Source organism: Neurospora hispaniola (genome assembly GCF_033458365.1).
Source record: "Neurospora hispaniola strain FGSC 10403 chromosome Unknown B0T23scaffold_10, whole genome shotgun sequence".
Lineage (NCBI taxonomy): Eukaryota > Fungi > Ascomycota > Sordariomycetes > Sordariales > Sordariaceae > Neurospora > Neurospora hispaniola.
This window is the reverse complement of record NW_026944415.1, coordinates 433,494-460,329: the sequence shown is the minus strand read 5'-3', so window position 1 is coordinate 460,329 and position 26,836 is coordinate 433,494. Positions and strand designations below refer to the sequence as shown.

At 45.4% G+C, this 26,836-nt stretch overlaps 5 protein-coding genes across 5 annotated transcripts; 4 read left to right on the top strand and 1 right to left on the bottom strand.

Annotated features, from left to right (window-relative positions):
- Window positions 1–277: 277 nt before the first annotated feature.
- On the bottom strand, window positions 278–3,674 carry B0T23DRAFT_43989 (uncharacterized protein). Its single transcript, XM_062840712.1, has 2 exons — window positions 429–3,674; window positions 278–338 (listed from the first exon to the last, which is right to left on the bottom strand). Exon 1 carries the CDS (start codon window positions 3,560–3,562, stop codon window positions 530–532), a length of 3,033 nt encoding a protein of 1,010 aa, XP_062688147.1. The 5' UTR covers window positions 3,563–3,674; the 3' UTR covers window positions 278–338; window positions 429–529.
- An 811-nt stretch (window positions 3,675–4,485) lies between these two features.
- B0T23DRAFT_43972 (uncharacterized protein) lies at window positions 4,486–5,468 on the top strand. Its single transcript, XM_062840703.1, has one exon. The coding sequence runs from the start codon at window positions 4,617–4,619 to the stop codon at window positions 5,430–5,432; it is 816 nt and encodes a 271-aa protein (XP_062688146.1). The 5' UTR covers window positions 4,486–4,616; the 3' UTR covers window positions 5,433–5,468.
- Window positions 5,469–6,265: 797 nt separating this feature from the next.
- Window positions 6,266–8,451, top strand: B0T23DRAFT_43964 (glycoside hydrolase). Its single transcript, XM_062840698.1, has 2 exons — window positions 6,266–8,226; window positions 8,292–8,451. The coding sequence occupies exons 1-2, from the start codon at window positions 6,469–6,471 to the stop codon at window positions 8,439–8,441; spliced, it is 1,908 nt and encodes a 635-aa protein (XP_062688145.1). The 5' UTR covers window positions 6,266–6,468; the 3' UTR covers window positions 8,442–8,451.
- Window positions 8,452–9,755: 1,304 nt separating this feature from the next.
- On the top strand, window positions 9,756–11,522 carry B0T23DRAFT_43956 (major facilitator superfamily domain-containing protein). Its single transcript, XM_062840694.1, has 4 exons — window positions 9,756–9,930; window positions 10,001–10,410; window positions 10,471–10,970; window positions 11,025–11,522. The coding sequence occupies exons 1-4, from the start codon at window positions 9,853–9,855 to the stop codon at window positions 11,489–11,491; spliced, it is 1,455 nt and encodes a 484-aa protein (XP_062688144.1). The 5' UTR covers window positions 9,756–9,852; the 3' UTR covers window positions 11,492–11,522.
- Window positions 11,523–13,328: 1,806 nt separating this feature from the next.
- B0T23DRAFT_327187 (GatB/GatE catalytic domain-containing protein) lies at window positions 13,329–17,730 on the top strand (the record flags this gene model as incomplete). Its single annotated transcript, XM_062835601.1, has 3 exons — window positions 13,329–13,792; window positions 13,908–15,119; window positions 15,822–17,730. The coding sequence occupies 3 exons, from the start codon at window positions 13,329–13,331 to the stop codon at window positions 17,728–17,730; spliced, it is 3,585 nt and encodes a 1,194-aa protein (XP_062688143.1).
- Between the last annotated feature and the right edge of the window lie 9,106 nt (window positions 17,731–26,836).

Here is a 26,836-nt window from a genome sequence, read left to right as displayed (position 1 = left end):
CTTGCATATATAGAGGTAGAGTTTGGCTTTGGCAGCCTGATGCCGCCCATGCACTTTCCAAAGCCCCCAAAACAATAATGAGGGAACTATCTGATTGCCGGTGGCACATGGGCATAGTTGAAGGAACCGGCCTGCTCCGATCGTTTGAACTGGTGCTGCTGGAACTGAGGATAGGCTCAGTCAAGTCGGATTGGTCTACTTTTCGGATGGAAGATAACTGGTTTGCCTCGTCTGGGCAAAGTCCGGAAAGTAGGTAACAAGAGGGTCAAGACATCTGAAAACTGCATTCACGAGCCCTGGTTCTTTTGGTCGTTCCAAAAGAGATGGGGCTGATTGATCTGTGTTAGGTAGGTCCTTTAGTGGTACTGTTCTGTACATCTTCACGATTGAGATGCTCCGCTCCACCGCGTTTCTTCATTTTCACTTACAACATGGGTAGTTCCCGTATGATAGCCTTTGTAGATCAATCAACCTCTTCATGCCCATTGACCCCCATGTCGTCAAAGCGATTGAACTGACTCCTAGTCATTCATACCGTACCTTGTTCCTGCTCCTCCTTGGCCCCCTCCTCCTCCTCTTGCTCCCCTTGCTCCTCCTTCTCTTGATCCTCCTCTACTCGTTCTTGCCCCTCCTGTTGTTCTTGTCGTCCGTCGCCGTCGTCTTGCTGTTCCTTTGCGTCTGGTGCTGATGGCGCCTCTTCTGCTGGTGTTTCGTATGTCTCAAGGTCATCTTCATCCTCTTGCCCCTTTTTATCTGCTCCCTCCCCTTGTCCTTTTTGTCCCTCTTCTTGCTCCTGGTTCTGTGTCTGTCCTTGTTCTTCCTCGGCTTGCCCATTTGCATTATCTGGTGATGCATCATCTCGCTGCTCGCCTTCCTGCTGTCCCTCCTCCTCCTCCTCCTCCTCTTCTGACCCATATCCCTCTACATGTCCCTCACCCTCCATCGGTGTCGAGGCGGACGTATTCCTCTCTTCCTTACCATCGCCTCCCTCGCGCAGCACCCCATCCCCTTGCTTGTGAACCACAATGTCATACGGCGCTCTATTGTAACCCTTTTGCGGTCCACGTCGTTTCTTGGGCGGATTTGTATCCATTCCTATCTGTATCCCCTCGGAATCTCTCGGTCGTATTCTTTGAAACCCAGGGAGGTCCTTTGGCGGAGACGGTGGGCGCGGTGGTGGCGGTGCTGATCGTGGCGGCGGCGCTGGTCGTGGCGGTGGTAGTGGTGGAAGCGTGTGGTCCGACGCCGGCGGCGGTATCTTTGAGGTGATCATGATCTCCTTCGGCTGCGCGATCGGCTGCGCGATCGGCCTCTGCAGCTGTTCTTCCACCCGTCTCTGCAGCTGTGCTTCCATCTGTTTAGGCCGGAAATTGCTCCACTGCTCTGGCATCTTTCTCGGTTGATCCATCACTTTGTACATGGAGAACGCGACTGGGTTGTCCCTCCCAAAGAACTTTGCGTATTTTAGCCATCCCTTGCCAAAGGCTTTGTTGTTCATGTCGATATCCACCCAACCCCTGTTCCTGTTTGCGGGATCCATGTCGAGTTCCACGTCAATCTCGCCAGCTCGCCGGCCGATCCAGTCGAAGAAGATGCGCACGGGCGGCATAGGGTCGTAGGGGGATCTCCGTCGCGGATACTCGACGAAGAAGTCATCGCCTCGTCTCCGCTTCTGATGGGGTATACGTGGCAGAACCTCAGGGTCATGGAGTAGGTAGGCGGACAGTTCCTCTAGCGATTGTTCCGATTTGGCGAGGATCATGGTGCCTAGGGCAACTTTGAGGTTGATGGATGCTACCAGGCCGTAGCTGTCAACAGGCCAGTTGAGAATGTCGATGGTCATTTCGCCGGGGCGGCCTCCCCATCCGCCGTCTTCCAGGGCAGGACACTGGATCAGCCACGAGCCAACCAGCTCTTCGATCTCAAAGGGCTCGTATGCTTGGTGGGGGTTTGTCCGTAACAGATCGGCTTTTACTTGACACAAGCGGAAGTGAGGTTGAAGTGCCAATTCCCAGGTAGGGTTACCTTGGATCTCCACCCGCTGTGGCGCCGTGTTTGCGACTTGTTGGCGCATGGATGTCTCTTTCAGATGTTCTATTACCTCAAACGGCCTGTCACCCCAGCCGATCACCGTCTTGTCGATGCCGTTGCCGATAAAAGCCCAGACACGGAGGTCGGGGACGCGAAGGACGGCATGTGTCAGAATATTCCGGATATCGGGACCTCCAAACCATCCTTCGATGACGACGGGCTCCAGCGTCAACATGGGCATGGGGCGTCCGTGTAAGCCGGTAAGAAAATATTTGGATAAAAAGTGGTCGATGTGGAAGTGGGCCTCCATGGTAGGCACATGGATGGTTATGGACGGATGAGAGGCTGCAATGCTGGCAAAGGCCTCCTCGATGGCCCCCTCGATGCCGTACCACTCCCAGCAGATGACGGACCAGAGAGGCATCATATGGGACCGCAACCCGGGAACGGCTTTAACCACCTGGCGGGTGCCGTCGTAGTCGTTGAGTTTGTGCAGTATGATGGGGTACCGTGTTTTCCATGGATCAGGTCGGCCTCTGGTGTCGAAGAAATACTTGGCCATGAAGAGGTCGAGGCTGCAGTTGATCTCGTCGGTGGGGGTGGCGCATCGCGCAAAGGTTTGCTGTTCCCAATACGTGAATGCTTCTTTGTACTGTCTGTTGATGTCCTTGAACTGTCTTGCGAGGTTGTCCTCGATGGTCAGAATGTCAGCAGGCGGGAGCTTGCCTTCTTTGATGGTTTCTCTGAATAGGGCGGTCTGTAGAGCGTAGAACAAGTCGCCAGGAAGAGGCTCGGCGCCGGGGGCAGACTGGTGAACAGGGATGCCGTAGTGTATCAGTTGGGCGTGAAACCAGGCTTTGGCGACGGGTTCGATGGGCGGAACGGCATTGGGATCACGCATGATCATGTGGAGGTTGTGGGGCGTCTCTCGCTTGAAGCCCAGGGCCTTGAAGCCGTCCTTGTCATACGTGAAGGGTCCATGGACAGCGGGTGCTGGAGGCATGGGCTTTGGTCCCAGGTCGGGGGGCGGCGGGCCAAAATGTCCATAGATGCCATTGGGATGAGGGCTTGGTGCTGGCCGAGAATGAAGATCGGTATGAGGTCCGGGTGGGGGGCCATTGTTAGCGGTGGTGTTGGTGTTTGGATGGCTGTGAGATGGGGTTGAGGAATTTCCAGTCAAGGGTCGACTTTCATCCGATGGAGGATTGGAACGGGCTGGTTGAGTTTGTTGTTGTTGTTGCTGCTGTTGTTGACTTTCTTGAGGTTGAGTCTCAGGTCGGCCATCAGGTTGAGATGGAGGTTCAGAATGAGATTCATGGCTGTCTTGATCTTCAGGTGGGGCCTGGGCGGGACTTTGAGTTTGAGACTCGAATGCGGGTGTTTTGCCATCGAAGAGAGAGTCGGCGTCCTTGTCGTCGTCGTCGTCGGCTTGCGGGTGAGTCTCGGGGGCGGGGTCGGCAGCCGTTGGACTTGACACCGAGTCCATTGTTGTTGGAGGATCCGGTTGGCGGTCGGTGGTACAAGGTTCCATGGCTACTACTATGTGTCATTGATGTCGCGTCATGTTGTTCAAAAAGGTCACCGTGGCTCCTGTGAAAATGGCGGATGAGTGGTGATGTTGACAAACAGAAAGTGAGCTGCCCGTGGACGAACTTCAGACGCGCAAATTGACAAACGATTTGTTTTCGGCAGGCAATGCTGGTCCAATCAGTGGATCCGGACCCACATCGGGACTCTCCACCAATTCACTATCAGCTTTTCGACCTTTTAGCGTGGTCAGTTGTTAGTGTGTAGATGGCTGCCCGCTGAGTGACACCCCGCCATCCATTCTGCCATCCCATTAGGTCATTGCCCGTCTCATCCTTCTCTTTTCTCTTTCCATCTCTTTTTCCAAATCTCCGAGACGGAAAAAGTACTCGAGACAAAATGTCCAAAAATGCGACCACCAAGGTACCTACCACCACTCCACCGCAAAGAATTGATCGAAGGGAAATGGAATGTTTCCGACGGCATGATCGAGGTACTTTCGCTCCCGACTTTCCGGCGACCACTTGTCTTGTCATGCCCGAGTTCCCATCACTCAGTGACCAAAACACCACGGCAACAACGTTACGCAGTTGCGCCTTTTATACCGACCAACATGTCCAAGCGGGAACCACGTCTTGAATGTGTTTTCCCCGGGTGTCATCAACCACGACGATTGCTCAAAGTAGGGGACTTTTATACTCATCGGTCCCGCCCTCGAAAAGCTTCGCGGCTCGACTTGAAACCATCCATCCAACGGGAGACTTGCCGTCGGGGCGGTTATTCTTTCCTCGAGTGAAGAGAGTTGACCACCACACTGACTGACGGGATTACCATCATGTAATCTTCCCGGCACAATGGCTGTCGCACCGGACTGGCAAAGGATTGCTATCATGGGTAAATCGAGGTCTCCTAACCCACAGTGATCCCGGTATAAAGTAAGGTATAGCCCTCTTCTCACATCTCATCTTCGCCCGTGTTTGCCAAGTCCATCAATTTGGCTGGACTTCCATTGTCTACACTTCGTCAACACCACGCCAAAAACAGGTATATCAGCCACCATGTTCACCAAAGCCCTCCTCGCCCTCACGGCCCTTGCCCTCACAACTGCCACTCCTCTTCACCTTGACGACTCCTCCCCGACCTCTCCACAACCTCCAACTTCCACTGCCCTTGGCTTCGCCCTCGTTGCCAACCTCACCGACCCCGACATGGCCCGCAACCTCTTCCTAGACGACATCAACCACTGGTCCCTACGCGGCGTGCACGTCGGCGCCGGCCAAAGCACTGCCGTCCTCGCCAAGCCCAACACCACTGCATCCGGTTCCTCTTCACACACCATTGCCGGAAGATCCAGCTCTGGTCCCCATCAAATTTACTACCAAAACTCCACCGGCGGCATCTCCTTCGACAGTTCCAACCCCTTCCCCCTCTCCATTCGTCTCGGCGGCATCTACGACTCGGACTTCCCCTCCGTCCTCTACCTCGGCATCTTCTTTGGGCTTTCTACGCCTTCCATATCCATCTCCTCGCCCTCCGGCCACCCGCGCCTTTTCATCTCTTCCGCTGGCCCTGATTCACCCCAAGCTGACCAACCCACTGCTCCCGGGTCGCCCATCACGGATAGTGAGGCACCGGAACTGTATCAGCGCGGCACGTTCATTGTTTGTAACGAGACGGATCCGGTTTATACGAGGCCGCAGTACCCGGTTAGGTTTGTCAAGTCGAATGGGGATGGGACGGTTAGTTTGCCGGGTAATTGTGCGAGGATTGAGCTTTTGGCCGAGTGTGGGGTGTTGAGGTATTTGGATGGGCAAGGGATGGAGTATGGACAGGATAAGCCGGGGGTTGTCTCATGTTTTGATGGGGACCTTTGATCTTTGGGTATGGCTTCACTGGTAGGTGTTTGGTCAGTTGAACAATAACGAGGGTTCTGTTCGGGAGTATGGCTACTGGGGTGGTGCTAAGAGGGCTGAGGAGGGAAGAAGGAAGCGCTCTTGTGATGGTTTATCAAAGTGGAGGTTTGAATCCATGGCTTTTGGTCCCGGCAAGCGGTCGATATACCGAGGTGCACAAGGTATTATAACACAAACAGCATCCCTCCTAATGATCGAATTTTCACTTGGATCAATCAACACACACCCAACTTTTGCGTGAAGACGCCGAAAGGCTCGATGAGACCACTGCTAAAAAGCATGTTGACGTTGCAGTAATGTTCACGCAAACCGTCCCCTGATCCACGGTCCGCGAAAGATCTACAGTAAATCTTCATCTCCCCCTTCCCCCTCCCCACCATTTTCTTTCTATTTTTGTTTCAACCATGTCAAGTTTATCCCAGCCCTATACCATACAACTTCAACCACCGCCAATCCTCGCCAATCTTTCACCGTTGCATCCAAACTGTCTCCAAAGAACGACAGCTGGTTTTACCCGCCTTGGCAGACTGTCAGACATGCCCCAATACATAACCCAAAGCGCGGTACTGTGCGCTTCGACCGAGTCTCAGGGGGGGCTCCCTACAGCAGCTGAGTGGTCAATGGACAACGAACCGAAACTGTTGTGGTGTGGCAGCGGCACCATGTCCACTAATAACCTAATGACAAAAACTGCAAATAGGCCGGTGGTCAGGGGTTTGTGTAGTGGCCGTTTAAAGGATGAATTATCATGACCGGTTACTCACCTTTTCTTTATTTTATTATTTATTCTGAACGTTTTCATCATCTGCTGCACTCCTTTGGAGCCTTTGATGAAGAAAGAAAAGGGAACTAAAGCGTAGTCGCGACGACAGAAACATCAAAGTCTACATGCCGCCTTCACGATCTCACAGCATTACCTAGACCTTGCTAAACCACCACCATCCACCATCCTCTGCTCCGTCTCACAACGGAAATCACGACCACTGACTCACCAACAATGGCGCGCTTTTCCTCCACCGGCAGCATAATCCCCCGCGGGCACCTCCGCCCCAAATCTCGCCGTCGTCATATCCTCCTCCTCGCCCTCTTACTTCTCTTTAGCATCGCTTACTTTCTTCACTCCTCCTCCTCCTCCTCCTCCTCCTCCTGGGAATCTACCTCGGAGTTCGCCTGGCTAGAACACCACATGAACTCTCCTTTCCCCTTTCAGAGAAAATTAGTATCCAACACCTCTTTCGACTGGAGCTCCGTCCCCTACAAATACCCCCCGCCCTTTCCCCCCGGGCACTTACCTCTACCCATCAACTCCCACCCATCTTTACCATCCATCCAACACCACTTCCCTGCCGAATCCCGCGCAGCGCGTCATATCCGCGAATCCCGACGGCAGCAAGTCAAGCAAGTATTCATCAAAAACTGGAACTCCTACAAGTCCTTAGCATGGAAAAAAGACGCTTTGCTGCCCATTTCCGGGGGATATAAAGATCAATTCTGTGGATGGGCCGCTACGCTAATCGACTCACTGGATACGCTCTGGATCATGGGGTTACGGAATGAATTCGACGAGGCAGTCGCAGCCGTAGCTGAGATCGATTTCGGAGTTGTAAAAGAAGGAAGTGGTGGTGGTGGAAACAGAGTGAATACCTTTGAGACCAACATTCGGTACTTGGGCGGTCTTTTATCCGCGTACGATCTGAGTGGACGGGAAATTTTACTTGGCAAGGCGCGCGAGGTGGGCGATCTGTTATTCGCGGGGTTTAACACTGAAAAGAGAATGCCAGTGGATTTTATAGATTTTGAGAAGGCAAAACTGGGAAAAGAAGGGTTGGATGTCGAAGAAAGTGTAGTGAGCGCTAGTCCGGGAACATTGACTCTAGAAATGACGAGACTGGCGCAGGTGACGGGGGACATGAAGTATTACGATGCGGCGGCGAGGGTGATGGATGTTTTTGAGCGGGGGCAGAATCGCACCAAAATCCCGGGGTTGTGGCCTGTCTATGTGTCCATGGCGAGGCAAGATGTCACGAATGGAAACCAGTTTTCGGTGGCGGGGGGTGCGGATTCGTTGTATGAGTATTTACCCAAGATGTATGCGCTTACGGGGGGATTGGAGACGCGGTACGAAAGTATGTCGAGGGCGTTCTTGGAGGCGGCGGATAAGAAGCTTTTCTACAGACCGATGGTGCCGGGAAATGAGGACGTGTTGATGGTTGGGACGGCGGATGTCATCGTGGACATGGATGGGAAGGAGGAGATGGTGCTGAATCCGGAGAGTGAGCATTTGGGGTGTTTTGTGGGAGGGGTTTATGGACTTGGTGGGAGGTTGTTTGGGAGGCCGGAGTGGGTGGAGAGTCAGGGCGTCAAGATCACAAAGGGGTGTGTTTACGCTTACAGGGCGATGCCGACGGGGATGATGCCCGAGAGATATAATATGGTGCCTTGTCCGTCACGCGATGATGCGGGTTGTCGGTGGAATGAGGACGTGTGGGAGAGGGAGAAGAAGAAGAGACTCGAGTGGAAGCAACATCTACCAAAGGGGTTCACGACGGCGAAGGATCCGAGGTATATCCTGCGGCCAGAGGCTATTGAGAGCGTGTTTGTCATGTGGAGGATTACGGGCAGACAGGAGTTCCAGGAGGCGGCGTGGGATATGTTTACGGCTGTAAGCAAGGGGACGGTAACCGAGTTTGCGAATGCGGCCGTGTTGGATGTGACCAAGGCCGAGTATCCTCTGCCAAAGGAGGATTACATGGAGGTGAGACTTCTTACCTTGATCCGATATGGCGCCGTAATCGAGCAGTAGCTGACAGTGGTTCGCAGAGTTTCTGGTTGGCTGAGACGCTCAAGTATTTCTACTTGGTCTTTTCGCCGCCAGATGTCATCAGTCTCGATGATTTTGTCCTGAACACCGAGGCGCATCCGTTTCGAAGACCAAAGAAGCCACCGGGCGATCGTCCGCTGAAGGTGTAATGTATACGGTACCTGCGATGCTAGTATTTGATTACCATGATCAAATTGGATATACCATCATTGATCACGTTGACCATCTGTAGCAGTCGCGGTTCGCTGGCACGTTGGAGTGACCATGGACGGCCGGGATCCAACGTTGCCATGTCGAAGACTGGACATCCGATTTGGACTGCTGATGTTGGGGGACCAGCGTGACAACTGCCGAATGAGCATCCAGATTGCCCTCTTGAAATGGACGAGTCAGATTTGGCGATCAGATTGAAGTCGCAGTTGGAACTCCAGTTGGTGATCAATTGGGGAAGGAAGCTGGAAAGCCAACCTAGGTACTTGTGACTGCAGTGGCGGGATGTCTTCCTTCCTGTTGGAGAAGAAGCACGGCACGTAAAAGGAAGGTGCATGTTAGGTAATTCTGCATGACATGCAGATTCTGCAATTTCCATTCCATCTCCAGGTCATTTCCTACCGAGTCGACGATGGAACGGAAGGGAAGACGTTCGAGTTCGTGGAGACCAGATGTTTGCAACTTCCGTCTCCCTGTCAATTAGGTCTGGGCTGAGAGTGTCGATCTCCCCCACCATGGCTATGTTTGTTCAAGGGAGACTGTATGCCTTGACAAACAGACATCGACCTGAGCTCTGTCGTTGTCTGTTTCACTGTCAGAGAGATGCCAGAACAAACCAAAGAAGTATAAGAGAATTGTATTTCTCACCTCCTTTCGACGCCCTTTTTCGGCCATTGAAATAACGTTGTTGAAGGATGTCATGAATTGGAGGCCGATAATGTTAGTGATAAGAGAAAAGGTACCTTGGAGATCCAGTCTTTCTGCACTGACGTACCTTAGCGCCCCTTCTCCCACAAAATACTACTGTGTATACCCCTCCGGTACCCTGACGGCTTTCGCCAGACTACTAGTAGGTACCTCTAGGCAAGTCTGCTTCTTCCCCTCCTTCTCCTTCGACTCCTCCAGTTCATTCGCCCCCGCACCCATCTATCGCTTACCTTTATCCGTCCCCAGGAATCCAGAGGGAGATAGGTCTCCTTTGGTTTGTCCCAGCTCACGATACCCTCTCAAAGAATATGCAGGAATGACTAGCGGTAGGCACCAACCCGACATCGTACACCTATGGTAGGGCGCGACAATGTCTGGTTGCTGATCGCCACGGTCATGGCCCGAGACACTGGAGGACCCTGAACAACACAAGTCTCGCCGAGGCATCCAATCATATCGCCTTGTGCAGGAAGCTACCTAGAGCTAGGCCAAGGGTCCTTGGAAAGCTGGCATGGCGCTGTGTAATGCGCACAGCACAAGGGCACGAGTTCTTGCTCCTTATTATCAGAGAGCAAGCCCATCAAGCTTCCACTTCGGACCACTCAAACGTTCCTTGTCTACATCAAAACACAAACAGCCACCATGGCTCACTCGATCGGAGAAATGGACCCAGACAAGGAGAAACAGTTGGATGAGGTCCAAGTCAGCAGGAACAACGAGGTTAGTAGCAGGTCCATCACATCGTGTCTCAATTCATACCTCCCAACATGCTGACCCGCACTTCTCCCAGTTGACCCCGGACTTCGAGTATTCGCAAGCTGAAGAACAAGCCTTGTTGCGTAAACAAGACTTGACCATTCTTCCCCTTTGCGCCGCCATCTACTTCCTCTGCTATCTGGACCGTTCCAACATCGGCAACGCCCGCATTCTCAACTCGTCGACACACAATGATATGCAGACCGAGACCCATTCCACCCAGTACCAGTTCAACATCGCCTTGATGGTCTTCCTGGTGGCCTACGCCACTTTCGAGGTACCATCCAACATTCTGCTCAAGAAGCTGCGGCCTTCGCGATGGATCGCGTTCCTCATGTTTTCATGGGGTGCCATCACTATGGGACTGGGTGGTGTTCACAACTTTTCCTCCTTGGCCGCTGTGAGGTTCATCCTTGGTGCTTCCGAAGCCGGTCTTTTCCCTGGGTTGGTACCACTGATGGCCCCTTTGACCACCCCAACCCGCTAACCATCTGGGCGGATAAGCCTGGTTTACTACCTGACCTTTTGGTACAAGTCCGACGAGCGTAGTGTCAGGGTCGCCTCTATTCTCGCCAGCGCCACGCTCGCCGGTGCTTTTGGAGGCGCAATCGCCTACGGCATTGGCCACATGAACGGCGCAAGCGGGTTATCTGCATGGCGTTGGCTGTTCATCATTGAAGGCGCCCCATCGTGCGTCTCGTCGCTCTTTGTCCTCTTTTTCCTACCGGATTACCCAGAGGAGCACCTCAAGGGAAGAGAACGCGAAATTGCGCTAGCTCGTCTCAAGGTAGAAGGGAGCAAGAGTCATCATCGCAGCATGACGTGGCAGGATGCCAAAACTACGCTTACAGACTGGCGGCTTTATGGCCACTACCTCATCTACTTTGGAATATCGGTTCCCTTCAGCTCGCTGTCCTTGTTCACCCCGTCCATCACTGCCGGTTTGGGATACAAAGATCTCCGGGCTCAGTTGATGAGTGTGCCGCCTTATGCGGTAGCTTATGGTTAGTCTGCGCATACCTCCGTGATGAACATCTTACTGACGGAATTACCTACAGTCACACAAATTGTTGGTTCGTGGTCAGCGGACCACTTCAATGCCCGCGGTATTCACAGCGCCGTGTTCTCGCTCCTCGGTGCCGTAGGGTTTATAGCCATGGTCACGCTACCAGTAGATGCCTACCAGCACAGATACGGTTGTCTCATCCTTGCATCGGCGGGTTCTTTTGCCTGTGTCCCACCAATGCTGGGATGGCTCTCATCAAATGTCTACAGTACGGCTTCCGTAGGTCTAGCCATTGCAATCAATGTGAGTGTCGGGGGTGGCATTGGCCAAATCCCCGGTGTGTGGATATACCCAAAGGAGGAGGCCGCTCGGGGATATCCCACTGGTCACTGGACCAATGCGGGGATGCTTCTTATGGTTTCGGCGGGAGCAGTTGGACTCCGTCTCTGGTATGGTTACAAGAATCGGAAGCTTCTTCGCGAAAGTAACGGACAGGAAGTCCGGTTATTCCGACTCTGAAAAGGGAATCTGGGCTAAGATGGAGGCCGACTGACGTGTTCACCATGGACAAGGTATGAATTTCAGCGTCGTATCCGGGTTGTTTCTTCTTTTGTTCTTCTTCTCTTCTTTGTTCTGTTTGATAGCAATCGCAATTGTCCCAAGTCACAGGTGCACCCACACATGTGAATCGAGTTCGGGGAGCAAGTCATAGCGGCATACGTAAGTTAATCTGCTCGGAGCAATTTAAGCGTGAAAGTGGAGTTCTCTTCATTGTTCTACCCAAGCGTAAATGCTTGTAGACAGGAGAGATATCCTTTTTGGACATGGATGTCCCGGCAAGATACCTGCTCGGCTCCTGGTACTCACAAATATGACGTTTGATAGGTTCAAGAAGCGGATAGTAACCTCCAGGAGATCGGACGGGGTTCGGAGGAGTGGGGTTCTAGGTTGGGCTTCCCAATTGAAAGGATTCAGGTTGCTTCAGTAACAGAACCTGAAGCAAGAATAAGAAACCCAAAGGGTGAGAACCGAGGAGCACCGTTCGGGTTACCGCCAGTTTGGATCAGCTCAACATTTGGGTACGTATGGCAACAGAGGGAGAGGATGTAACAGCGGCAGCGAATATACCTTGGACTCGAGCCGTCCCCAATCCCTGCCTGCTGTCGGTAAACTTCTCCGACTACCACATAATCTCAAACAACTCGTATTCCAGGACAGGACAGTCCGACAAGGCAGGGTTATAACTCTGTCATTTGCTTCTACAGCCAGGTACGTACAGCCAAACGCAACTGCCAGACCTTTAACCTGACAGATTCCGCACGAATGTGCCTATCCTGGAACTGCAAGTTTGTGTGAGGCTACACGGTAACTGCCTACTTGGTAGCAGTACGCAGTCCCATTATTCCCCGCTCGAAGCTGTAACTGTGTGTTCCCCATCCGCCTCGTCACTCGTCATTCGTTAAACCAGGGACAGTGTCTCGCACGACCCAAGATTTTGAGTTGTAGTCTTCACGCTGTGTTACCATCTCTTTCCAGAAAAAGAGTAAGGTAGTATCAGACTTTCAAAGCACACAGATCAAGCTTCATTCCAACTCTACCCAAGGTCGCCGAGCTAGCTCCCATAATCCAACCTCTCCAATCAAGCCCAGAATTGAAGATGGTCTTGAAACTGCAATGGATCGAGTTGGCAGTTGCGGTTCAGTGTCACACCCGCATGACCAGCCTAATGCATATATCTGCCATGTCTGCTTCACCAGCTTACCCTCGGGCTGCTTCTCCGCCGCATGGCTTGTCTGCAAGTCAGCTTGCAGATTCCTGAATTCCCATCCTGTCGGGCACCTTGGGCGCGCTAGCATCTACCTCGACCTTTCAGCTTGATGACAAACGCTAAGAGAAGTCGCCAAGGTATTACGCTGGATACCGACCGTTTCAAGCCATGGAAGAAAGGTTCGCCTCTCCAGACGAACTCCAGGATGCCGGTCCACGGCCAACCGAACCTCGTGATAGCACCTCGAAAGTTGGGATATCCTCGGTCGGTGTCGTTGCAGCTGGTAAGTCATACAGTTCTGGTTTCTTTATAAAAAAGGGAACACCAAGTGGTTACCCGTCTTCACGATATTCTTAGTTGTAGACGTTACACTGTACCACGTTCGGTCTACCACATTCGATCCGTCTACCCTGAGGGTTACTCAACTACCCATGTCCTCTACCCGGTCTACTTCATTAGTCAACTTTCGTCATAAACCTTCACACTCGAGACTGAACAAACTGTTCCCCCCTTATTATTCTCTTGCTGATTCTCCTTGATAACCTCCCCATCGACAGACCATCATTGATCTCTTTACTTCCTTGCATAATGACGCGTATCACAGCCTCTCTTGCCGGAGTCGTCGCTGTCATCCTCGCCATCGTCATCCAAAGCCATGCCGTACCCGGCACATTAGGATGGTGGGAACGTGATATCCCACCACCAGCCTCCAGCTCGGCAGCTGCAACATCACCGGCAGAACCAATACCAACAACGTCACCTGATAATTGCAACCAGGCCTTTTTTACTAGTATCCTACCGCCCGAAGCAAGCCTGGAAAATATCGCGGCTGTTCCGGATGGCGGCAGCCATGGTGAAGGAAAGGCGAATATTGCGTATCCGACTGACCCGACGAACCTTCCTGCATTATGTGCGGTGACGGTCAACGTGACGAGTTCGCCGTCGAGTAGCTATCGGTTTGGGCTGTTCTTGCCGATGCCGACGGAGTGGAGCGGGAGGTTTCTTGCGGTTGGAAATGGAGGGTTTGCGGGGGGGATAAATTGGCTTGATATGTATGTGTTCCCCTCCTGTCAACGGACTACGAGCATTGCTCTTGTTTATGGAATTTGACCACCTTTGTGTCTTCGATGGCCGAACCAGCTGCTAATGATGTCTCTATCGATCTAGGGCCCCCGGCACACATTACGGCATGGCAACCGTCTCATCTGACCTTGGCCACAACGGGTCTGTAATCGACACATCTTGGGCTATCAACCAGCCTGAAAAGAAGACCGACTGGGGATGGCGTGCCCTTCATGGAACCGTTATGCTCGGCAAGAAGCTTACAGCCGCCTACTACGGCAGCGATATCACTTACTCGTACTATAGCGGCTGCTCTACGGGTGGCCGCCAGGGTCTCCGCGAAATCCAAGAATTTCCCGACTCCTTTAACGGCGTGCTTGTCGGTGCCCCAGCGTGGTGGACTTCCCACCTCAACAACTACTTCACCCAGCTAGGCATGTACAACCTTCCCAACACCAGCGACTCGTACATCCCGACGCCCTTACTCCAAGTCGTCGCCGATGAAGTCGTCCGCCAATGCGACCTAGCCGACGGTCTTCAAGACGGCATTATCATCCGTCCCGATCTCTGCACTTTCAACTCCTCCCTCCTTCTCTGCCCATCCAACGAAACAACACCAACCTGCTTAACCAACCCCCAACTCTCTACCCTCGCCAAAATCTACTCCTCGCACCACCACGAAACCACAGGCGAACTCATCTACCCGGGCCTGACCCTCGGCTCCGAAGCCCAATGGTGGGCCATCATAGGCAACACCAACGGCGTTCCCTCCCCCTTTGGCATCGGCTACCAGCGCAATTTTTTGTTTGACAACGCCACCTGGAACTACACAGCCCTCTACTCCGATTTCGTCGTCGACCTCGCTGAACGACTCGACCCAGGCCAAGCAACAGCAGATCACTACGACATTTCCGCCTATAAATCTCGTGGTGGCAAGATCATTCTCTACCATGGCTTGGCAGACGGGTTAGTCCCCACCAAGGGGTCGGAACTTTACTACCAGCGGACTATGCAGTACTTTGGCGACGAAACGACAGAGTTCTTCAAGATGTTCTTGATACCAGGGATGCAGCACTGCTGGGCCAGTCCGGCGGGGGTGGATGCGCCGTGGAATATTGGCGGGGCGTTCCAGGCTGGTGTGATGGGGTCCGGAGTCTGGTCGGTGCCCGGGTTCGAGGGGAGTGAGGAGCATGATGCGTTGGTGGCGCTGAGGAAGTGGGTGGAGGAGGGGAGGGAGGTGAGGCAGTTGGTGGCGACGAGTTGGAGGGCGGGAATGAATGCTAGTAGTGGGGTGAGGAGACAGAGGAAGGTTTGTGCGTGGCCGGGGAAGAGTGTTTTGAAGGAGGGGGTGGAGGAGGGTGGGAAGGATGGGGCGGATGGGGCGGATGTGGATAGTGAGGATGTGTGGGAGTGTAGGTGGCCTGAGGAGGGTGATGAAGGGGAGGTTGAGGTGGATTAGAGCGGGATGAAAGGGGAAAGGGGTATGGAAACGGTAGGAAGGATTTTTGTGTAATGGACGGGAAAAGGAGATGTTTTGGTTGTGACGGTTGAGGAGAAGTGCTGTGTAGGAACACTGGTGCATGGGGCTTTTGGAGAAGTACCTTGGCTTTGGGGAGTTGGTGAGGAAGGATAGCCCCTTCCAGAGGCATCATTCTTAGCACCCGTTGGAGTTTAATACAGAAGAATTATTTCAGTTTTCTCTTTGGAAATTTGATAGCACGATGACATATTAATGGTTGAGTGTTTACCCATCATCTCCTCTCTCCCTTTGTCCAAAAAGCACATGGGGTTAGGGTTGGAGGAGACAAGTCCCGTGTAAGTGATAAGATCCCCTGTATAGCGATAACGGGTTGGGAGCTATGACCACCCTGAGGGGAGCACCACGTCGGGCCAAATTCCCCGAATCCCCAATTCCTTCCCAATTCCTCTTTTCTCCATCTCGCCTTTGGTCACGACACGAAGGCTTGACGACGACACCATCCGACCTACCATGCCTCGAATCCCCACCGTCGAACTCAGTAGATATCTACTGACCGGCCACATCGCCTCTCCCGGTTGTCTTCGTGCCCGTGTCGCACTTCCCGGCAAGAATACGCGCGTAGCTCTCGGCGGTGCTCCTCTCCCCTCGCGACAGCTTCAGCCTCGTCAACACGCCCGCCACCTAACGACTGAAACCTCCCCCGCGAACCCCTCAACCACAACCTCTTCTCCCGCCGCCGCCGCCCCCTTCCGCAAACAACTCAAAGAACAAGCCAAAGCCCTCAAAAAGTCGGGCCACAAGAAGAAAAAGAGCAGCGACAACCAAACAGTCCCCGGCTGGGAACTCACCGTCGGCATCGAGATCCACGCCCAACTCAACACCGCCCACAAGCTTTTTTCGCCCGCAGCCACGTCCTTCAACGACCCGCCCAACACCCACGTCGCCCCCTTCGACCTCGCCCTCCCCGGCTCCCAACCGCTTTTCCAGCCCGCCACACTGATTCCCGCCGTCCGCGCCGCTTTGGCTCTCAACTGCTCCATCCAGCCCGTCAGTCGGTTCGACAGGAAACATTACTTCCACTGGGACCAGCCGAGCGGGTACCAGATCACGCAGTTTTACGAGCCGTTTGCCAAAGATGGCTTCATCACGCTCTACGCCAGGGACGGGATCGCGGCGGAGGATGGGGAAGAGATAAAAGTCGGGATCAAACAGGTGCAGATGGAGCAGGACACGGCCAAGACTACGGCACAACCGGGCGATGTCCAGTGGTTGGATTTCAATCGCGTCGGGGTTCCCTTGATTGAGATCATCACGCTTCCCGAAATCCACCACCCCGCTACGGCGGCGGCGTTGGTGAGAAAGGTGCAGATGGTTTTGGCGAGTGTGGATGCGTGTGTGAGCGGGCTGGAGGAGGGCGGACTAAGGGCGGATGTGAATGTTTCGGTTAGGAGGACGGATGATCCCAGTGGGAAGTTGGGCACGAGGACGGAGATCAAGAATTTGAGTAGCTTCAAGGCGGTCGAGGATGCGATCATTGCCGAGAGGGATAGGCAGATTAAGCTACTGGAGGAAGGAGGGGAGGTGAAGGGGGAGACGAGGGGATGGAGCTTGGGAAGCACGGAGACGAGAAGGCTCAGAGGGAAGGAAGGCGAGGTGGATTATCGGTATATGCCTGATCCGGACCTAGGGCCGGTGGTGATCGGGGGGGATCTGGTGGCAAGGTTGAGGGAGACGATGGGGGTGTTGCCAGACCAGGAGGCAGATCAGTTGATGGAGAGGTATAACCTCAGCGCCAAGGATGCCTTGTCGTTGATGTTGCTTGATGGTGGAGCTAGGATTCAGTACTTCTACAATGTGCTTGACTCCCTTGAGGAACGCCTCGCCGCCGATGGGCAAGTCGTTCCAGAAGGCGCGGAACACGCAACCCTGGCTGCGAACTGGTGTCTCCACGAACTCGGCAAGCTCACCGACTCTTCCTCTACCTCCTCAGATCCAGATGTCCTCGAAGGCCTGGCCATGACACCCCTCGGCGAATCACCCCTCGTTCCTTCGTCCTCCCTAGCTGCCATCCTCCACCACCTCTACTCCCGCACCATCACCGCCAAAGTCGCCAAGGATCTCCTCTGGGCCGTCTATCGCGGCGAGATCCCCGAAGGCGAAACCACCGGCTACATTGACACCCACGGTCTGTGGTTCAAAGAGTTGTCCGAGGAGGAATACGCAAAACTGGCGGATGAGGTTATCCACGGCGAAGACAAGGTGTTGGGGGAGTTTTTGAGGTGGAAGCAAGGGAAGATGAAGGCGTATCCCCAGGGAAAGCTGATGTTTTTGGTGGGAAAGATGATGAGAGGGGGGCCGGAGGGGAGGGTGGAGGCTGCTGGGGCGGAGAGGGTGTTGAGAAGAAGGATTGAAGAGGTCTATTTGCCTGAGCTGGAGAGGGGGGAGTAATCTTGCGTTCACAAAAGGGGGAATCCCGTAGTTGGGGTCTCGGTACCGTCATCGACTCGGGTCCACTGGCCGCAACGCAAGCTTCTCGGACTTCTGATCACGAAGCTGTCGTGACCATCTACCCTCCGCAACAAGGAAGAAGAGCGGTGGGGAGGGGATATCCATGGCCGTGGTCCTGTTGCTATCGTCACTCCAAAGGCACGTCAAGCGCTCGCTTCAATGGACGATAACACCGAGGCCTGGCCCAGGTAGAACAAGGTTCGGCTTCACATCTTGCACTCTCGGCAGACGGAACAATTGCAGACCGTTCTGACCAAAAACCAACTGCATGCCGTTCCGAGGTCGTCGGACTTCCCTTCCCGTGCCATGCGCCGTCACATTCCGATCTTGGCTCGCATTGACTGCTACTTCCCCTCCTTCCCACATCCCCAAGCGACGTATTATGGAGCCATTTCTAAGCTTACCATTGGTGATTATCGCTCTTTACGAGGCAAAGACTGGCATAAAATAGTGTCGATTATTACGCTTAGAACCCACTCACACCTGTAGGGGCAGACACCCTTACTAGTCAGCTTTTCTTTCCTTGTCCTTGTAGCGGACTGTGGCTCGTACTGTGCATATATAACTCGAAATGGTTAAGGTTCACGCGTTCATTCTTTCCTCTTCTTAGTAGTATTTTGGACGTAAAGTTCGTATTCGTATTATGAAAAAAAATTGGGGTAGGTAAAATAAGATGTAAATAAGGATATTAATAAAATAAGAGTGGTAATAAATAATAAGGATAAGATTTTGAGAAAATAAGAGGTAGAGAGAGGTTAGTAAAGATAGTGAAAGAAGGGAGGTATATAAATAAGATAAGTAATAAAACTTTTCAATAGCTATAGTATAGTAGTTAATATATTAGTTACTTAGTATTGAAGTTATAGGTTCGATTTATATTATAGCTTTTTTTTTTATTTTTTTTTTAAAATATATTTAGATTTTTACTATTTTAGAATTATATATAAATATATTACAATTATATTCCTTTTTCGTATACTTTATTTTTTACTAAATTATATAAAATACTAAAAAAAAAACTATATAAGTTTATAATATAAATTCTTTTAATAATAATAAATAATAGTTTAAAAAGTTTTAATAAATAAACTTTCTTCCTTATTTTTATATACTTCTAATCTATATTACTTACTTTTATATAAAAGTACTTAAAGAAGTTTATAATATTTTATATATTTATATAGCTATAAAAAAGCTCGCCAACTTAGCCGAGAGAAAGTGCCTTACCTACCCTATATTCAAATTAATTATTATACTACTTATATATATAAAGAAAGCTAGCCAACTTAGCCGAGAGAAAGTGCCTTACCTACCCTACATTTAAATTAATTACTATACTATTTATATATATAAAGAAAGCTAGCTAACTTGGCCGAGAGAAAGTGCCTTACCTACCCTACATTCCCTACCTTATATTTAAATAAACTACTATACTACTTATATATATAAGAAAAGCTGGCTAACTTAGCCGAAAGAAAGTGCTTTACCTACCCTATATTCCCTACCCTATATTTAAATAAACTATTATACTACTTATATATATAAGAAAAGCTGGCCAACTTGGCCGAGAGAAAGTGCCTTACCTACCTTACATTCCCTACCCTATATTTAAATAAACTACTATATTACTTATATATATAAGAAAAGCTAGCTAATTTAGCCGAGAGAAAGTGCCTTACCTACCCTGTATTTAAATTAACTATTATACTACTTATATATATAAAAAAAGCTAGCCAACTTAATTAAGGGAAAGTGCTTTACCTACCCTACATTCGAAATTAATATTTTATTTACTAATAAAAGTAGTTAATATAGTTAAAGAAATAGTCTCTTATTTACCCGGTACTTATTTCAAAAAGGTTCTATAGTAAAGTTAAGTTTGCTAGCTGTAAATTGATTTTTAAAATTTCTTATATTAAATAATTTTATAGGAATTAAAAAATCGTAATTTAATTCGTTTACCCGTACCTTCCTTAAACCCAAAGTTATAGGGTATATAAAAGAAGGTAAGAACGACCGGCTAAGGTAAGAGTAATTAATTAAAATAAAAGCGATTAATTAAAGTAAGTATAACCGTATATAGGGTCGTTTAGTAGGATTCTTATAGAGGGTTATATACCTATAGCCGGGTCTGCGACCGTATATAAAATTACTTAATAGGATTTTTATAGAGGGTTATACGTTTATAACCGTCTACAATTATATATAGGGGGGTTCTTATAAAGGGTTATATACTTATAGCCGGGTTTGCAATTATATATAGAGTTACTTAATAGGATTCTTATAGAAAGTTATATATTTATAGCCGTCTACGACCGTATATAGGAGGGTTCTTATAGAAGGTTATATACCTATAGCCGGGTTTGTAACTATATATAGAATTGCTTAGTAGGATTCTTATAGAAGGTTATATACTTATAGCTGGGTTTGCAACTATATATAAGGTTACTTAATAGGATTCTTATAGAGGGTTATATACTTGTAGTTGGGTTTATAATTATATATACGGTTATTTAGTAGGATTCTTATAAAGGGTTATACGCTTATAGCCGTCTACGATTATATATAAGGAGGTTCTTATAAAGGGTTATATATTTATAATTAAGTATATAATTGTATATAGAATTAAAGTACTATTATAAAAGAATTATTTAGTGTTAGGAACGTAGGCGAAAGGTAGGCTGAGGTAACTACGGTCGTGGCTATACGTAAGGGATAGTAAGTTAGGGGTTAATTTAAAAATATATTAATAATTATTAATTATAATGAACTATATTCTATTGAACCTCTTTTATACCTATATAAATTCTATTTATTTATTAATAAGTATTATAGAATTCTATACTAGTTTAGCGCTTCAGTATAGTACTAGATTATTTTTCTTACGAGCCCGACCCGATATAGGCGTTATTATTAGTAATTCTACGCGTTAGTTAACGAAGGGGAGTAGTAGCTATTAAAGTATTTTTATATACGAGTTTTGAGCCTCCTAATACGACCCCCCCCTTTATAGGTTCCGTCCTCGGAACTTTTACAATTTATAATAAATTCCGGTTAAGTAGTGGAGGGCGTTAGTATTATATTATTATAACGTTATTAAATTGCATTGCCGGCGAAGGTATAATATTCTTACCCCTTAGTTCGGACGAATTATTATTCGTAATAGCCACCGACGCTATATTCCGGATATTATAACTACTTTACTACCGGCGAATTGCCCGCTAGAATATTAGCCTTATAATATCCTTTCTTTTAAACTTTAAATATAAATACGAAGCCGCCTACTTGAATATTAGTATTATAATGTTTATTCTCCCGAATTCTAAATATAGATACGAAGCCGGCCGCTAAAATATTAGTATTATAATGTTTATTTTTATAAGCCCCCTAATGTAGCGAGCCGCCCGCTAGAATATTAATATTGTAGTATTTATTCTTACGAGTTCTAAATGTAGATACGAAGCTAGCTGCTAGAATATTAGTATTGTAATATCTATTCTTATAAATTCTAGCACGGATATAAAATTAATATTAGATTTAAAGCGTTAGTGTGTGTTAGGAACGTAGGCGAAAAGTAGGCTGAGGTAACTACGGTCGTGGCTATATGTAGGGGACGGTAAGTTAGGGGTTAATTTAAAGATATATTGATAGTTACCGATTATAATAAAATACGTTCCGTTAAACCTTTTTTATACCTGTGTAAATTCTATTTATCCGCTAACGAGTATTATAAAGTTTTATATTAATTTAGCGTTTCGGTGTAGTGCCGGATTATCCTTCCTACGAGTTTAACCTAATATAAATATTATTATAAATAATCCTATACTTTAATTAATAAAGGGGAGTAGTAGTTATTAAGGTATTTCTATATATAGGTTTTTAGTTTTCTAATATAACCCCCCCCCTTATAAGTTCCGTCCTTAGAACTTTTATAATAAACGCCGGGTACTATAATATTATTGAGCGTTATTTACTATAGCCGCTAACGCTATATTCTAGATTATAGCCGTTTTGCTATTGGCGAGCCGCCTACTAGAATATTAGTATTATAATATTTATTCTTATAAATTCTAATACGGCCCTAAAGTTGGTATTAGGTTTAAAGAGCTAGCGTTCTGCTTACTAAAATATTGGTATTATAATATTTATTCTTATAAATTTTAATACGGATACGAAACTGGTATTAGATTTAAAGTGTTAGCGTACTACTTATTAGAATATTAGTATTATAATATCTATTTTTATAAATTTTAATGCGGATATAAAACCGGTATTAAATTTAAAGTGTTGGTGTACCGCCCGTTAGAATATTGGTATTATAATATCTATTCTTATAAATTCTAATACGGATATAAAACCGGTATTAGATTTAAAGTGTTAGCGTACCGCCCGTTAGAATATTAATATTGTAATATCTATTCTTATAAATTCCAATGCGGATACGAAATTAGTATTAGATTTAAAGCGTTAGTAGGGTTCCCGATTATTACTAAAATTATTATTCTATAGGCATATAAGGTAGTAAATTTTATTTTGCCTAATAAGGAGTATTATTTTAAATTTAAGAATATTAATAAGTACTTTAAAATATTAATATAATTACGCCCCGTAATTCCTCTCCTTAGATATTCTCCATTATTTATATTTGTAGTACGGTTTAATACTTTTGTAGGGTACTTTTTATTATTTATACTTATTTCGGAATATTTATATAATTGAAACCCGAGGCTCCTCTTGTAGGCTATTCTCTATTATTTATATTTATTATAATTTATTGTAATATTTAGATATAATCCCCCTCCTTATAGGTTCCGTCCTTAGGACTTTTATTTCCATTCCTTACTTCTTATAATTCTATATACTATTTCCTTTATAAACCTCCTTTACTTATATTATTCCTTCCTTATTACTTTCCTATTACCCTTACTTTATTCTTCGTATTACTTCCTCTTTTCTAATAGTACAATTTTTAATTACTTTTCCTACTCTTTTTATTATAGTCCGAAGTATATACCTTCCTATTTTCCGTTTTTCCCTTCTACTTTCTTATAACCGCCATTACTATTTATTCGTTCTATCCTTCCCTTTTTAATTATTACCCTCGTTTTATCCTTCTATTTACCCCCTTTTATTACCTATATAATTATTTAATGTTCTACTTACCCTATATTATTTTATATTCGCTTACTTTAAATTATATTCGTTTACTTCGATTTATATTCGTATAGGGACCTCCTCCCTTATTTATATAATATCCCTTCTACCTACCCTTTTTACTTCTTTTCTCTTCTTCTTTCTATTTTTATTTTTATAATTATATCCGCTACCCCCTCCTTTAATTTTATAACCGTTTTACTTACCCTTTTATTTAAACCGCCCTCTATTATAAATGTATGTATTTCTATTATATATTTATGTACTAATCCCTATCTCCTTTATAAACCCAATTAATATATTCGCTTTTCTTCCCCGTTTTTTTCCTTTTTACCTCATTTTTTTTTTCTTCTTACTTTATACCTGTAATTAATTTTTAATTAATTATTCCTTTCCCGTCCTTTAATAATATCCGCCCCCTCGCTTATTTAAAATATAGTGTCGCTTTAGTTTAGGCATTTACTAGTATTTTAATTTTAAATTTGCGCGAAGTATTCTGTTTAATTAGTATGTACACTTACTAGATTAAAGGTACGCTATCTTCCCCTCATTATCTCCTCTATTTTTTTTTTTTTTTTTTTTTTTTTTTTTTTTTTTTTTTTTTTTTTTTTTTTTTACTAACGTCTTCTCCTTCCAGAATTCAACAAAAGATCGCAGTATTCGCTATCACTACGCCGCTACATACTCGAAGTCCCCTATAGTATTTATAACTTCTAGAATAATATATAGAATATAGCGGCCGAAATTATATATTAGGAGGCTAAGAGCCCGTGCACAGAAGCACCTTAGCGGCTGCTACTCCCCTTCGTTAATTAAAGTGTAGGATTATTTATAATAACACTTATATCGGGTCGGGCTCGTAGGAAGGATAATCCGGTACTATACTAAGGTATTAGATTAGTATAAGGCTTTATAATACTTATTAGCGGATAAATAGAATTTATATAGGTATAAAAGAGGTTTAACAGAGCGTATCTTATTATAGTTGGTAATTATTAATATATTTTTAAATTAATTCCTAATTTACCGTCCCCTACGTATAGCTACGACTATAATTACTTTAACCTACCTTTCGCCTACGTTCTTAATAAATTAATAGCTCTTCCTCCGGGAATTAAATTAATATTATTAAAATATATATACGTAGCAGCCGGTTTATCTCTCGTACCGCCGAAATTACTCCTCGTCCCTTTTGTATTACTACCTTTATAATTACTATAATTAAAACGATTTAATTTCCTCTACCCTTATTATAATAATACTAACCTACTATAGAATTTATTAAAGAAGATAGTAATAAAGATTACCCCCTTATGCCGCTCCGGGTTCTTTATTTGTATTTTTAAGTTTTAAAAGCCGATAAGTTCGTGTGTAAGTAATAATTATTCGAGTTTCGGTTTATTATAATTAAATTCCTCTTTAATTATTTTCCTTTATATATATTCTAATAGGAGTAGTTTATATTTATAGGCTTTACTAAATAAAATTTAATAAGAAATTACCCTCCTATCCCTGCCGGGTTCTATTATTAAGATTACCTCTTTTATAATTAAATTTATATTTCTATTATATTTTTCTTTACTACCCCTTCGTCGGTAGCTATTGCTATAGTTACTCCTTTATTAATTGTAGTTATATTAGTCTATATTAAATACTATCCTAAATATAATATTATTAAATTTATTAGCGAAAGTTTCTTATAGTTATAGAATTATTTCTATAATATCGATATATATTTTTAAAAATACTTTTATATTTCCCTTTCGTTCGCTATTAATTATATTAAAGGTAATTTTAAGAATATATAGATTAAATATATATTAGTTCTCTATAATAAGTTTAGGTATAATATTATTTGTAATACGCCTATATAGAACGACCTTTATACTTTTTTAGAAATTGAATATAATAGTAATACTTAGGCTATTAAACGATTTACTTTTAATAAATTTGAACGTATATAATAAAGCGTTTCGAAAACCGTTTATAATTTTTATAACCGCTATTATACCGAAGAATTTAATTTATTGTACGATTAACTGGAATATATTTAAATCGTTACTTAGATTAACTAATTATACCCCTTTTTTAAATAAAATATCCTTTTAATAGTTAATATTAATATAATAAATAAAATAGTAGTGTACGCGGAACGGTTGGAAGGCCTAGAAAATATTGAACCGTTTGTATTATATTATTAATATTAGGCATCTTTAAGGTATAATCCGTCGTCTTCTTCGTCTTCGTACCTTTTTACCTCCTCTTCGAATATTCTTTCTTAATTGTTCTATAGTAATAACCCCTCTAATTTTCCCTATTACCTCCTTATTACTTTTTAAATAAATTTTAATTTTATTTATTCCCTTTATTATTAGAAAGGCTATATATATAGCCGGTATACTTAGTCGAAGTTACTAAATATTTATTATAAGTATAGTATAACGGGCTATTTTATAGTAGTATATCCGAATTGAATTTATTATAATTATAGTTAAGTTGGCTATTTAGTATGGAATTGCCCTATTTCCGTAGGTACCCCCTTATATAGAGCGAATGCTGAACCGATTGCGGTTAGAGTAGTAATTATAATTATTTAGAATAATATAGGTAAATTATAAATATATTTAGAAATAAGGTTATTAGTAAGGATTTATAGAGATTGGTAGAATATGCGAGGGTTAATAGATTTGGGCGTAGAATTAAATTTAATTAGTAAGTATTTATTTCTATCGAATGTAAAAATTAATCTAATACCCTATCGTTTTATTAATTTCTCTCTTCGGCCTATTTTTATATATAGTATAATTACCTATTTTATTAGAATAAGTAATTCCTATAGTACTAAATGGACGAAGTAAATTATTTTTATTATAGTTAAATCCCTAGTTATAGAAGTTATCCTCGGTTACCCCTAGCTTTATAAATAGAATTCCGATATTAATTAGTAGCGATAGTCGTTTCGGTTTTGTATTAAGGCCGGCGATTTCGTATTAAATATAATATTAGCGAAGGAAGTATATAATATTATAACTATCCTAGTAGGGTTATAATAGGATTTAATTCTATTATTAGATTTTTAAGAAATAGTAAAGGTAGAGGAGGGTTTTTACCTTCCTATATATACGAATATCCTATTCGAAATCCCCCCTTCTTTAATATTAAAGTTTGTAACCCTATTTATTGTAATAGAATTAGCCAAATCGCCTCCGGCCTCTACCCCCCCGGTTAAAGTTTTTCGAATAGTATTTAATAGTATTTACCCTATTTTAGTACCCTTTATAGAATTAGCGTTACTATAACCCTTGGAATTATTAGAGGAAATAGAAAGCGAGTTTGCTATTTCCGAGTTAATTATTTTACTAGAATATAAAGAATTCTAGTCGGTATTCGAAACTTTGGTTATACCCTTATTCTAATATAATTAATTAAAATATTATATTAATTTAATTGAAGGAAAATTGGTGCTTTAGGGATTAATTTATATATTGAATATTAAGGAATTAGAAATATTATACGAATAGCTGGCGGAAGTATTTTAAAAGGGGTAGATTCGTCCCTCTATTAGCCTAGCGGGTATTTTTATTATTTTTATATTAAAGAAGGGTAGAAAATTAAAGTTTTATATTAATTTTAGGACGTTAAATAAGGTTATAAAGAAGAATTAAATAACGTTACTCTTTATTTAAGAAATTTTAAATTAGTTATTGTTAGTTAAGGTTTTTATAAAGTTAGATTTGAAGGACGCGTACTATAGGATTTGAATTCAAGAGGGAGATAAAGAGAAGACGGCGTTTCGTACAAAGTATAAATACTATAAATTCTTAATTATATTAATAGAATTAGCGAATGTACTAGTGATATTTTAAATATATATTAATAATATATTAACAGG

Excerpts from the sequence above, each read along its gene's own strand:
- B0T23DRAFT_43964 (XM_062840698.1), top strand. The coding sequence starts at position 6,469 with ATGGCGCGCTTTTCCTCCACCGGCAGCATAATCCCCCGCGGGCACCTC. Across the intron at positions 8,227-8,291 it reads CAAAGGAGGATTACATGGAG|AGTTTCTGGTTGGCTGAGAC; the intron begins GTGAGACTTCTT and ends AGTGGTTCGCAG.
- B0T23DRAFT_43956 (XM_062840694.1), top strand. The coding sequence starts at position 9,853 with ATGGCTCACTCGATCGGAGAAATGGACCCAGACAAGGAGAAACAGTTG. Across the intron at positions 9,931-10,000 it reads AAGTCAGCAGGAACAACGAG|TTGACCCCGGACTTCGAGTA; the intron begins GTTAGTAGCAGG and ends CACTTCTCCCAG. Across the intron at positions 10,971-11,024 it reads GCCTTATGCGGTAGCTTATG|TCACACAAATTGTTGGTTCG; the intron begins GTTAGTCTGCGC and ends AATTACCTACAG.
- B0T23DRAFT_43989 (XM_062840712.1), bottom strand. The coding sequence starts at position 3,562 with ATGGAACCTTGTACCACCGACCGCCAACCGGATCCTCCAACAACAATG.
- B0T23DRAFT_43972 (XM_062840703.1), top strand. The coding sequence starts at position 4,617 with ATGTTCACCAAAGCCCTCCTCGCCCTCACGGCCCTTGCCCTCACAACT.